At 46.3% G+C, this 13,464-nt stretch overlaps 2 protein-coding genes across 4 annotated transcripts in view; both read left to right on the forward strand.

Annotated features, from left to right (window-relative positions):
• The first annotated feature begins 141 nt into the window (after nucleotides 1-141).
• On the forward strand, nucleotides 142-7,191 carry tsnax (translin-associated factor X). Its single transcript, XM_062464403.1, has 7 exons — nucleotides 142-249; nucleotides 539-577; nucleotides 710-802; nucleotides 959-1,073; nucleotides 1,179-1,309; nucleotides 5,160-5,269; nucleotides 6,539-7,191. The coding sequence occupies exons 2-7, from the start codon at nucleotides 562-564 to the stop codon at nucleotides 6,911-6,913; spliced, it is 840 nt and encodes a 279-aa protein (XP_062320387.1). The 5' UTR covers nucleotides 142-249; nucleotides 539-561; the 3' UTR covers nucleotides 6,914-7,191.
• A 1,445-nt stretch (nucleotides 7,192-8,636) lies between these two features.
• Nucleotides 8,637-13,464, forward strand: part of disc1 (DISC1 scaffold protein) — a 41,166-nt gene continuing 36,338 nt past the window's right edge. For all 3 annotated transcript variants that reach the window (XM_062464406.1, XM_062464404.1, XM_062464405.1), the window contains exon 1: nucleotides 8,637-9,207. In XM_062464406.1, the coding sequence (XP_062320390.1) occupies nucleotides 9,174-9,207 (34 nt within the window). In that variant the 5' untranslated portion in view covers nucleotides 8,637-9,173. The remainder of the gene's footprint in view (nucleotides 9,208-13,464) is intronic.

Below are 13,464 nucleotides of genomic sequence, written 5' to 3' on the forward strand. Positions count from 1 at the left end.
TCTTTGTAATACGGTTAGTTTATTTTCAAAGGTACCCAGGATTGTGTGAATTTAACGCAAGACTAAACAGTAAAGGGGAACAGTTAAATACAATTTACACCGCAGACATAAGTCTGCATAAATACAACCCCCCCCCCCCCCCCCAAAAAAGTAAAAGCCACGACGTTCTGTTAGGGTGCCCAAACTACATTTCCCAGCATGCACCTGTTCCTATTACGCAAGAAGAGCGCAAAAGCCCTGCCACACGAGGTCCGTAGACTTGCCAGTGATTCAAGTGCAAAATGAAATGTTCCAAGTCGTATTGTTGTACGCCTTAAAACTCAACAAAACGTTTTCGTTTTGGATTTAATATCTTAGATATATTTTCATAATTCTGTATTGTACTGTGAATCATTAGCGTATCCCAAATGAACCATTTTCCTTAGGCGATAGACACGGGACATGCAATTGATTCTTGTTCAAATAATCGTTTTTTCACTCTTAACCAGGCAATAGTTGTATAGTGTTTAACGATATTAACCTAACTTTCAAAACGCAGTTACCAAACACAACTGTTCCGGTATGAATAAGCGAGAAGGTAATTGCAAGCATGTACCATGAGGCTTGTCTCATTTGGATGTGGTCATTTAGCTACCTAGTGTTAGCTAACTAGTTATCTGTTTACTGGTAGCTTGCTGGCTAGCTAGCTAATGAAGTTTACTTGTTTTAGGTGAAGCTTGTCCCCGCAGAAGAAAAAATGATGGCACGACGTTTAAATCGGAGGACAGTGACGTACCCTCCCCTGTGCTATCGGCATTCAAGGGTATACCAATCTATCTAATGCACAGTAGAGTATCTGGCAAATTATGTTTATTTTTTTATATTCATTGCCACTGCATAGACACAACTACCAGTCTTAGTAAATCAATACAGTGAAATAAGCGGCCATTAATTGGAGACCTAATCTTCGTGTCTGAAGTTTTCCAACAGGAGCTTGACGTCAAACATGATAAACATGAGAGGTTGGTGAAACTCAGCCGGGACATCACCATCGAGAGCAAGAGGAGCATATTCCTATTGCACAGAGTGACCAGGTAACATTTTATATTTACATTTGATTCATTTAACATTTTCATTTGCATTATATGGCATGCACAGCTGTGTGTGAGCTGACTTCAGAGTGTTGAATGGTCCTGCAGTGTACCGAACGTGGAGGATGTGCTGGTGGAGGCAGACGCCAAGCTGGACGCTGTGAGGGAGAAGATTGGTCAGGTTGCTGAGGAGCTGAGAGGAGAGGACTTGTATCAGTTCCACAGAGCATTCACACCAGGTGAGCAGTCATTCATTCATCCATTCATCCCTCTCTCCATTCATCCCTCATTCCATTCATCCCTCTCAAGAAAAGATCATTATTACCTCGAAATAGATGTTAACAGTTGATTTGCCATTTTATTTGACTCAAGGTTATTTAAGTGACTGATTGAAAGCAAGGCTGTAATGACTCATACGTGTTCAGTTTCTCTGTTTTTCCACTTCTCAAAAAAAATAGAAAAATGTAATGGGTAGACAAAAGGTCTGCGTATTTCTGAGGAAAGCTCTGATGGGACATGGGGTTGGCTGTTATCTAGAAGCTGGGGCAGTCCATTTGAGATTGCTTGTCAGGGATTGTTGCTGTATTCTCCCTGCAACGTGACTCCTAGCAGTTCCCACCAATTACATGTTTATTTATATATTTATCTTAACCTCGTTATTAGATTATCAGTATATGGCCAATCTCGCCCCAACAAATGACTAACCTGGCTGGACTTGAAGTCTCCAGTCACATTTAATGGGTTTGTTTTTCAAACAAGTACCATTAAAGTGTTGTGAGCTGAATTTGAAGGTAATTGCTTCTGATAAGAGGCCGGTGCTGCACGTCGATAAGCTGGAGGGCTATCTGTAGCTTTAGCTACTCTGGGTCTGGAGGGCTATCTGCAGCTTTAGCTGCTCTGGGTCTGGAGGGCTATCTGCAGCTTTAGCTACTCTGGGTCTGGAGGGCTATCTGCAGCTTTAGCTGCTCTAGGTCTGGAGAGCTATCTGCAGCTTTAGCTGCTCTGGGTCTGGAGGGCTATCTGCAGCTTTAGCTGCTCTGAGTCTGGAGGGCTATCTGCAGCTTTAGCTACTCTGGGTCTGGAGGGCTATCTGCAGCTTTAGCTGCTCTAGGTCTGGAGAGCTATCTGCAGCTTTAGCTGCTCTGGGTCTGGAGGGCTATCTGCAGCTTTAGCTGCTCTGAGTCTGGAGGGCTATCTGCAGCTTTAGCTACTCTGGGTCTGGAGGGCTATCTGCAGCTTTAGCTGCTCTGGGTCTGGAGGGCTATCTGCAGCTTTAGTTACTCTGGGTCTGGAGGGCTATCTGCAGCTTTAGTTACTCTGGGTCTGGAGGGCTATCTGCAGCTTTAGTTACTCTGGGTCTGGAGGGCTATCTGCAGCTTTAGTTACTCTGGGTCTGGAGGGCTATCTGCAGCTTTAGCTGCTCTGGGTCTGGAGGGCTATCTGCAGCTTGAGCCTCTCTGGGTCTGGAGGGCTATCTGCAGCTTTAGCTGCTCTGGGTCTGGAGGGCTATCTGCAGCTTTAGCTGCTCTGAGTCTGGAGGGCTATCTGCAGCTTTAGCTACTCTGGGTCTGGAGGGCTATCTGCAGCTTTAGCTGCTCTGGGTCTGGAGGGCTATCTGCAGCTCGAGCCTCTCTGGGTCTGGAGGGCTATCTGCAGCTTTAGCTGCTCTGGGTCTGGAGGGCTATCTGCAGCTTGAGCTGCTCTGGGTCTGGAGGGCTATCTGCAGCTTTAGCTGCTCTGGGTCTGGAGGGCTATCTGCAGCTTTAGCTGCTCTGGGTCTGGAGGGCTATCTGCAGCTCGAGCCTCTCTGGGTCTGGAGGGCTATCTGCAGCTTTAGCTGCTCTGGGTCTGGAGGGCTATCTGCAGCTCGAGCCTCTCTGGGTCTGGAGGGCTATCTGCAGCTTGAGCCTCTCTGGGTCTGGAGGGCTATCTGCAGCTTTAGCTGCTCTGGGTCTGGAGGGCTATCTGCAGCTCGAGCCTCTCTGGGTCTGGAGGGCTATCTGCAGCTTGAGCCGCTCTGGGCCTGGAGGCTTGTCTGCTGTCTGTCTAAGAGGGCTGCGGTGGACCTGAGGCACGGACTGGAGGACACGTACTTCCCAGGGTGCATCAGGAGAGGAGCATGGGAGCTCCCAGGATCTGAACAGCCTTGTAGTCTCTTGGGAGAAACTCTAACAGGTGGTTGCCATTGAATGAATGTGCTGTGAAGTATGTGCTTGATTGGATCAGAGACAATTATGTCTTTAGTACTGTAGTGATGTGTCGTTGGCCTGGAACTGATCAGCAAACAGATTAGTCCTCCTCCGTAGTGATCAATGCTGAAAGCTGTGATAGCCCTATAGACCTTTTGAGGTATCACAACATGCAGATGTATCAGTGGTACACGTTGTCGGACTTATGGGTGAGGTGCTGTAGTTATGTGAGACAGCCTGGATCTTTCCATCCAGGCCCTGCCAACATCCTCTGGCCAGAGGGCCTAGTGCTGCAGCCTGCTTACTCTGGCCAGAGGGCCTGGTGCTGCAGCCTGCTTACTCTGGTCAGAGGGCCTGGTGCTGCAGCCTGCTTACTTTGGCCAGAGGGCCTGGTGCTGCAGCCTGCTTACTCTGGTCAGAGGGCCTGGTGCTGCAGCCTGCTTACTCTGGTCAGAGGGCCTGGTGCTGCAGCCTGCTTACTCTGGTCAGAGGGCCTGGTGCTGCAGCCTGCTTACTCTGGTCAGAGGGCCTGGTGCTGCAGCCTGCTTACTCTGGTCAGAGGGCCTGGTGCTGCAGCCTGCTTACTCTCTTCTATAGACTGAAGTTTGCGTTAAAACCAGGGTATGCTAGAACCACTGATGTGTGAAGGGCCTGCTGTATTGTGTTCGGTGAGTACAGGTAAAGCATGTGTCTAGGAGAACCTAGTGGCTTTTTAAATTAGTGGCGTTTGAATGGTAGATGTGCAGGCACTAAGCTGCAGACATACTTAAATGTCTTGAAGTAAAGTAAGAACATTATTAAAGTAAATTATTGTTTTTGTTATTGCTAATTACTGCTATCTGGTCATTTATTAAAGGGAATTATTTCCATTATTTTGGCTCTGAGCTGGAACTAGCAGCTCTGTTGCTCAGTCTGTTGGTCGCCCAAAAAAACTGTGTTAACATACGTGGTTGCAACTATTCTGAATTTGCGCTTGTTTAAATTAGAAATTGTGTGGTGTTTTTCTGTGCTTGATTGTAACGTGTTGCAATCCTCAGAAACTGTAGCTGACTGAAATGAAGTGATGGTTGTAGTGGGACTCGGGAACTGGAGCGAACTTTGCCTGCCAGCTTCAAAGCAGGCAACCTTTTCATGTCATTTCCTGCGTGGTTAAGACAGGCGTTCACAGTGTCATCATTGTCCATCACAACAGAACAAGTCATTGTTATGAGATGTCTCAGCACAGGAGCTGTTATCTCTCAACAAGATTCAGACATTCAGGATTCAAGTGCAGATTCTGTAAAGGCAGATTTGTGCTGGGAAAGGTGTTTGTTCTACTCGGTTAAGTCTAAAGAAACAGTCTGGTCGAGGGAGTTTGGTATTTCATGGGTGATGTCATCACCTTTCCTGTTTTGCAGATACAAAAGAACATGGCTGTGAAAGTCTGTCGCTGCAACCAATCATGATGGGTTATTAGTTGTTGAAGTGGCATGATTGGACGGAACAAGAGACAATCCTGAGTATGGTAAAAGTTTGGTTGTTACTTTAAAACAACAGTGAGCAAAATAAGTGAGCCCGACTTCTAAATGAACCACAGCCTCAACCACTGGCTCTGTGGTCAGTGACAGGGAGATAGAGGCCCTTTGATGTCAAATTGCCGCTCCAAAAGTAAACGTTGGACACAATGTCTTCCGTCCTGTGATTATTGGATTGTTGTTTACATGAGCGCTGGAAACTAATAGGGGGTCATCTGCGATGCCGTACTCTGAACACCTGCACAGATCCTCAATCCTCACTCTAAACGCCTGAACAGATCCCTCATCCCTCCAGCTAGGGTTAAACCCTTCTGCTCCTGTTAAAATCAAGGGGAAACGATTTTGTTTGAGGTAATAGTGAGGTGCTGTTTCCTGTGTGTCCTCAGGGATCCAGGAGTACGTGGAGGCCGTGTCCTTCCAGCATTTCATCCGCCATCGCTCCCTCGTCAGCCTGGAGGAGATCAACGCCCGGCTGGTGTTCATCAAAGAGGGCAAGGTACAGTCCACACCTCACACATGGTACAGTCCACACCTCACACATGGTACAGTCCACACCTCACACATGAAGGAAACGCTTATTGTTTATATTCTGTGCTCACAGTCATATGGAAGCCAATCAGTGACATAATGTTTAGAATTTAAAATTGAATATTAATTTAGAAATGTAAACACCACGAATTTGTTGTTTTTGAATTAGCCTTTAAATAGAAATCTGAATTTATTTTCAATGTAAAAAAACAAATCTAATCCAAAAATTCCAGGTTCGGAAATTCAGGTTGCTCAAATTCGAACAGTAAAATTCAGATCCCAAACATAAAAAAATTCAAGCTTCAACATTCAAGCCAGAAAAATTTGAGCCAGAAGAAATCAGGCTCAGAACCACATCCGGGAATTTTGGGGATCTTAATTTGAGCAACCTGAATTTCTGAAGCTTGAAATTTTTTTACCAGAATTTTTAAAATGTTTATATAAATTCATATTTCAATTAAAAAATAACACATTTGGTGGTGTTTACATTTCAATATTAAGTATTCAATGCCTTTTTAAAATTCAAAACCTGATTTGCTACCATATACTGAGTACTGAGTCTCACAAACTGCTGAACAGTTAAACAGGATTTCTGACTGGTTCATTTGTGTGTCACAAAATCAGGTGCAAACACCTTTTCAAGGGCAGGTAAACAGAACATTAGTCTATTTGCCGAGTTCTAATGCATAGTTTCATGTTCTGACTTTGAGGAAAAAGACTGAGTTTGGAATCTTGTTTGTTGTTGGGTTGTTGATTGTTTTGGTGGTTGTTGTTTCTGGCTTGATCACGGCCTGCATTTTGTGAAGCCCTTCCCACCGCTCTTATCAGATTGGTCAAAGTCCCTGCATGGCCTCTGACTATTTTTAGGTTGAGATGTTGGAAGCCTGCATCCTAACTCCTTGAACATACAGTAACTCTATTGTGTCCAAATCGCAGTTATTCGCTCTCTTATCACCAACCTGCTGTCTGGATCAGCTGAGTTCATTTAATCTCTTTCCTTTTTTAGAATGGCTGTTATCTCGTGGCATAGTGCACAGAAACACACAACACTGCTGATTCATCTTCCAATCCGCTTATTGGCACCATCGTTGACATTGTTGTCATTGTTTGACTGTCAGAACATGGATAGCTGTCTAAACATAAAGCTTGTGAGAGTTCCACTTCAGCTTTGTGCGAGTGTCTGCAGGTGAACCCAGTATGTGGATGATGAAGCCAGCTTCCTCTTCCTGTCCTGCAGGGGTGCGAGGGTCACGCCCCAGACACCACAGTGCTCACCTTCCAGGTGACGCCCACAGACTACCTGCTGGGCGTGGCCGACCTGACGGGGGAGCTGATGCGGATGTGCATCAGCAGCGTGGGGAACGGAGACATGGACACGCCCTTCCAGCTCAGCCAGTTCCTGAGGCAGATCCACGACGGCTTCGCCTACATCGGGAACACGGGGCCCTACGAGGTGTCCAAGAAGCTGCACACCCTCCGGCAGAGCCTGGCCAAGGTGGAGGACGCCTGCTACACCCTGCGCGTGCGGGGCTCTGAGATCCCCAAGCACATGCTGGCGGACGTGTTCTCCAGCAGGGCGGCGCTCATGGACACGGATGAGGGCGTGGCCTAGATGAGCAAGGCTTCTGGTTGGTCCACAGCCCGGTGTGTGTGTGTGTGTGGGGGGGTCGTTATCTGCTCCATATCAAAAATAGTTTTGTTCTGTTTTGTTGTTACGCTGTGAGAGTCATGTGCCGGTTTAGTATTTGATGTTTGCCATTCCTCGAGTTGGGAAACCCTTCACCACTGTCTCAATGTTAGGATGTGGAATGCCACACGCTTGTTTTATATTTTCAGGTTGTTTGCATTGGAGTTACTGAAAATAAATAAAATAAAGCTTTTTGTGATAAACTGCTCTGTCGTTGTTTCTCATGGTATAAAAGTGATGTCTGCAAAACATGTATGTGGAGATGTAATCAATCCAGCTTCAATCCAGCACAATTCTCCATTATTCAAACAACATCCGTCGCTTTGAAGTGCTGCAGTCTGTCTGAACCTGCCTGTGCGGTTGCAATAGTTTATTTTACTCTCCTGTGTGTCAAACAGATAATGTAGGCCCGGTGCTATCTGTCTGACCGCAGGGTGAACGAGCTGTCTGCTGTATGTGCCTTTTGGGAACCTCCCTGCCTCTCACACCCTCAGGCAACCTCTTACTGGGATGGAATGAAAGAAAACTCCCAAGTAAGGCTTTGCCAAATACTTGTTTTTTCTTTGGTTTATAATGGTGGTTTATAATGCGCGTACCCCATCTTGTGGTGACTGCTGGTATTACACACGAACAGTCCAGATTTAGAAGTAAAAGTTTTCGGTAAAAACAAACGGACTCAGGGAAAGATTAGGAATCAGCTAGCTGTGGCATATTGAGTGGTTGTCTGTGTATAGTCGTCGTGAGTTTAGGTTCGATTAAAAGACAGGTATGTGGTTTGCTTGACAGAAATCATTAAGTGCATCTAATCTTAAAATCCAAGCCGATGCCTTAATTAGATTTACAACGGATTTGCAGGACACCGTAGTTCGTGATGAAACCTATTAACAGAGCAAACCAGCAGCAGTGAACAATACAGCTTCTTTGTAATGCCGGTGTTGTCCCGAAATCGGTGACCTATTGAAAACTGTGACCGGGGGTGCTCTTCTGATGGCTTGCTATACTGGTCAGCAAATGTTGTGGTTATGGTTGGGGTTAGGGTTCGAACATTTCCTACAGCAAGCCGTTAGAAGTGCGCCCCCTGGTCAGTTTTCAATAGGTCACCAATTTCGGTACAACACCGGGTTACTGCTGGGATCGTCAACACTCTTCTCCACCAAAGAATCAAAGAATCAGCTGAATAAAAAGGATTTTGGGGGGGGGGGGGGCGGGGGGCGGGGGGGGCGGGAAGGAGCACGAAAGGCACAGCTTTATTGAAGCCACGCTTATTTTCCCATGCATTAGAAGCGAAGACATTAGTCATTAGAAGCCCATTTGGTATTTGTTGTGTGTCAACAATTTAAGAAGCCTTAATAAGTCACGTGAAAGTCACAGAGTACCATAATCATTGATGATCATGATAAAATCCAAGGTAATTTGACTCGATTTCCGCCTTTTACGCACTGCTTTCCACCCTATAGCCTACATTTGTAAAATTCTCCAAAAACAGACTAAAAACAACTCAAGAGATTAATTCAATAATGCAGTTAGCTATGTAAATTAGCCATAATGTTTTGTATTGATGCGAGCGCAACTATTGGCTGTCTCGTTTATAAGGCGGCCAAAAGGAGCTCGAGTCAAATTCCATCACACGTAGGACTGTTCCTCGTGTTCGCGTTCCGCCAACACGACACATAACGGAGCGAAGTGCGCCATGGGGCGCGGATATTCGATTTCAATCGCCTGGACTGTAATGTATTGCAATTGATATATTACTATAATAAGCTTGAAACGTTTAATCGTTCCCTTTTTGTTTTACTCGTTGCTAAATAGGCAGTACCTCCGAAGTTTATTTTATTTCCTTTCACCACCGTTATCCTTAGAGTTAGCGCAGGACTGCCTACAGTTGAGGTATTATACTTTGTTGATGATCATGTATAAATAATAGGGCATTACTTTACAAGTAGGTACAGCCGCTGACACTGTTCTTATGGGCATTTGAATGCCGAAAAGGCGGAGTGAATAACAACATTCCATCCCAAGTGGGGAAGAACCAAGTTTCAGGGAGTCTGTTCTTTACAACGGAAATGAGATCAGTCGCTTTGCTTAGCTACGTTTGCGAGGGGATCCCACTTTAGTAGTTTTTTTTAGTCGTTTTCGCTCATGTGTTTTATTTGGAAATATAACTTTAAGTCGCTCCTTCATCAAGATGTTTGCCGGGTTGATGACTTTGGAATTCCAAGGTAAGTTGACAGCCGCCACGCGCATCTTCAGCGTTGCTCATGACAATGGAAGACATTCGCCTGTTGGAAGTTGTGTAGTTTCTCCAAATAGGCCTAGAGCTAGTGATTTCTAACATTAAAACGTAACAAAGTTCAGATATTTACAAAGGAATGATCATATAGTGAAGAAGATATAGAGATGGAATTTGCTCTCAGCAGTTTAGTATGGCTGTAACTGCAGTTAACAAAAAAAGCCAGCCGATACCCAAGTGTGATAGCCTACATAGCTAGCTATCTAGAATCAGAATGTAATCATTCATATTTAAAATGTAGGGCCTAATTATTTGACTATGATGATAACGTGGCTAACACAGGTGTGAGCCAGGGCTTTGGGTGAGTGGATTGATGTTTGACCTTAATTCCTCACGTAACTGAGTGATCTTCTTCACATCGTGAAGCTTATGATTGTGGGAATCAGCCGGATGACGCTACAGACTGTTTAGCTGCCCTACTGACATTGTGTCCGAGGTCTTTGCAAATCCTCCCGTCTGTCCAAACAATTTTTTTTTGTTTGGACAGACGTTTTTTTTGTTGCTCTTTTTGGTTTCAAGTTTTCAAATATTTCAAGCGTGAAACATGCTTTTAGATCAAATATTATTCCTTCCCCAGTCAGACTGCATCTGGCCGCAAATCAAATAGATGAAATTCGGACTAAAACCCTCATCCCGCTGTTGGTCCTGGTCTTTAGAGACCCGCTCAGTAGTGGACTTCTCTCCGCGTCCAGACTGGTGGACGTCTCGAGGGCATCCAACCGGCGGTTATGGGGGAGGGTTCAACCGATGCGGTTTAATTGACCTGTAAACATATTGCGCTAGTGTGTTCTCTGGAAACAGAGCTATGACGTGTCAGCAGTTAAAGGGGTCACTGGGAAGTGTTCTATACATGGGCCATATGCTCACGTGCATCAGTACTGCCTTCAGACAAGAGGCATTTTATCTGACATGGATTCATGTTGACCTTTTTGACTGCAGTGGAGGAAATTCCAGTTTTATTTGTGTAAAATCTTCACAGACGACAGATTCAATGACGACAAAGAGGGGATTCTGTGAGCCTTACCAGCCACAACTACTGTCATTGTGACTCTGCCTATATCTGACACTATATACTGTGCACGCCACACAAAAGAGCTACCAACATTAAATAGCTCTGTGTGTGTTGTTAGCGTTTCGAGAGAGAGAGAGAGAGAGAGAGAGGGATAAAGAGAGGCCAGACAAAGAGGAAGATGGATAGTGTGAAAGGGTGTGAACGAGAGAAAGAGTGTGTGTTCATTATTTTCAGCTGCTTTATGTTTCCCATGTGACTTGACAGGAAGCTCATGGCTGTCCGAGCCAAACATGCCTGCTCTGTGTGTAGCTGGTGTGTAGCTGGTGTGTATGTGGTGTGTAGCTGGTGTGTAGCTGGTGTGTATGTGGTGTGTAGCTGGTGTGTATGTGGTGTGTATCTGGTGTGTATGTGGTGTGTAGCTGGTGTGTATGTGGTGTGTAGCTGGTGTGTATGTGGTGTGTATGTGGTGTGTAGCTGGTGTGTAGCTGGTGTGTAGCTGGTGTGTAGCTGGTGTGTAGCTGGTGTGTATGTGGTGTGTAGCTGGTGTGTATCTGGTGTGTATGTGGTGTGTATCTGGTGTGTATGTGGTGTGTAGCTGGTGTGTATGTGGTGTGTAGCTGATGTGTAGCTGGTGTGTACGTGGTGTGTAGCTGGTGTGTACGTGGTGTGTACGTGGTGTGTAGCTGGTGTGTATGTGGTGTGTAGCTGGTGTGTATGTGGTGTGTATGTTGTGTAGCTGGTGTGTATGTGGTGTGTAGCTGGTGTGCATGTGGTGTGTATCTTGTGTGTATGTGGGGTGTAGCTGGTGTGTATGTGGTGTGTAGCTGGTGTGTAGCTGGTGTGTATGTGGTGTGTAGCTGGTGTGCATGTGGTGTGTAGCTGGTGTGCATGTGGTGTGTATGTGGTGTGTAGCTGGTGTGCATGTGGTGTGTATCTGGTGTGTATGTGGTGTGTAGCTGGTGTGTATGTGGTGTGTAGCTGGTGTGCATGTGGTGTGTATCTGGTGTGTATGTGGTGTGTATCTGGTGTGTATGTGGTGTGTAGCTGGTGTGTATGTGGTGTGTAGCTGGTGTGCATGTGGTGTGTATGTGGTGTGTAGCTGGTGTGTATGTGGTGTGTAGCTGGCTTCTCTCATGGAGCCCAGCACACAATCCCACCAGGCTGTCTCAAACCTTAACCACCTAAAATGATAAACATTTAGTACATATACAGTCTTTTAGGGTTTGTTTATTTACTCTCAGCCCTTAACACAGACGACATTACAGGCATGAAGACTTAGGGTGTCAACTCTAACAGCTGACTTAGTGACAGAGGAGGGGAAATACACTGATGGAGCACTTTCACTTCTCTTGTGTTTCCGCTGTGGTCAGTCACAAGTGACAGAGTGCCCATCTGGCCAGCAGGCGGTTTCTCAGGAGGGTGGTGCGGGTGGTGCGGGTGGTGCTGACAAGGGCAGGTCTGGGAGTCGGAGGCTGATGAGCTCTTTCCCCTATGAGATCCTCCATATTCCTGTACTGCTGAAGTGGTGGCTCTCCACCAGGCTGTGTTTACCATACGGGGGGCTAGGAAGGCCTCTTTAATCTGCTAAGGTAAATACTGCATCTCTCAGGCAGAGCATTTCTCAGGCCTGTGCATTGCTGTGTTTCTGTTTTGCTTCTGTGGACCTGTTTCCAAATGACCTTATAATAGACTGATGTGTCAAATGGGACTGGGTGTTAGCGAAGGGAATATGCAGAAATACGTTAATTTCTGAGTAATTTCTTTCTGAATTCTTGGCAAGCTGTTTTAGCTCACTGTTGGCAGGAAGGAGGTGACACACAGGCATGCTGCAGACGGCTTCTTACTCCAAACAATGGATTGTGGGATGTTTCCTCCCTTTAGAAGGACAGGTCCTTGTGTAATCTAAGGGTCCACAAGCCCCCCTCCACTCCCTCCCCCCTGCTAGCCTCTCACATTGGTCTGGTTCTCTCCATGGGGGGTTATTCTCTGTCCCAGCCACCCAGATGGTCTGTGATTGACCCGGGCTGCAGTGTGTCTCAGGTTACACAGGTGGGACATGCTACAGTGACCACGTCTGGAGAGAGAGTTTAGATGGAGTGGTTGTGTAACCTGACCGTGGGGCTGTGGTCTCTGAGGATAGGGCTGCCGGGTGGGAAGCCTGCATGTCTGCTACTGTTCTCCTGGTCAGGGCACTGCACACAAGGCCTCCAGTACCCCCCCGTCACCCTTCATCGCTCTTTGTCTCTCTTTTAGCTTGGCCCTCTGTCCCTTAAGTGGAGTCTCTCCCTCTGGGTCTCTCTCTCTCAGCGCTAGACAGTCCAGAAGCATGACATCATGTTAGGATCATGGAAGTCTGATCATGTGACTCCTTTGTACGCTCCATCGTGTTCTAATGTCTCACATTCCTGCTGTAATATACTGCATCCGCTGACACAGAAGCAATAGATCTAAAACCGCACCTTTAAGACCATACCAGAACATAGGCCTGCAGGGATGGAACATTTATAATATGAAATCCAGTCTTTCAGAGGGTCTCTTGATTACTCCCCTTTAACGTATTTAAAAACAAACGGGGCATGTCTGAGCTCTTTTCTACTGTCTCTGTGGGATTTCTAGCGCCAGTTCTTCTGAATGACCCCTCTGTGGCGGCGCCCGCGTTTGAATGCAGCCACGACTGTGTGTGTGTCTGTCTGTGTGTGTGTGTGTGGGGGGGGGGGGGGGGGGAGCAGAGAGCTAGAGAAGCAGCACAGCTGGACACAAAGGAGCTGTTGAGGTCTCCTCTGTGCCCAGCGAGGGATCTGCAGCAGCGCTGTGTGACACGGGGCAGGTGCCCAGGCACGGACACAGCCTCTGTTCAGTTTGGTTACTTTACAAACCCTCTGTTCAGTTTGGTTACTTTACAAACCCTCTGCCAACACTGCCGTTCTTTCTCATCCAAGAACTCTGCACCATTTATACATGTATGATGTATAGTGTGTTTAACTGCAGTAATTTGTGTTGATGTTTTAGTTTAGTTTTTTTGTATTAACTGCAGCATGGAAGTCCAAGACAAATGTCCCTTCGGGGGCAGTAAAGTTTAGCGTTATTATGAGAAGTTGTCAGTGTCACTGTGTTCCAGAGGACAGAACAAAGTTCAGTACACGCAGCTTGGACCCGCGGCTCTGGCTGTCAGTC

Source organism: Osmerus eperlanus, chromosome 6, assembly GCF_963692335.1.
Source record: "Osmerus eperlanus chromosome 6, fOsmEpe2.1, whole genome shotgun sequence".
Classification (NCBI taxonomy): Eukaryota; Metazoa; Chordata; class Actinopteri; order Osmeriformes; family Osmeridae; genus Osmerus; species Osmerus eperlanus.

Bases quoted from the DNA above. Each gene is read 5' to 3' on its own strand.
- tsnax (XM_062464403.1), top strand. The intron at 1,074-1,178 runs GTAACATTTTAT...ATGGTCCTGCAG, and splicing joins CTATTGCACAGAGTGACCAG to TGTACCGAACGTGGAGGATG. The intron at 1,310-5,159 runs GTGAGCAGTCAT...GTGTGTCCTCAG, and splicing joins CCACAGAGCATTCACACCAG to GGATCCAGGAGTACGTGGAG.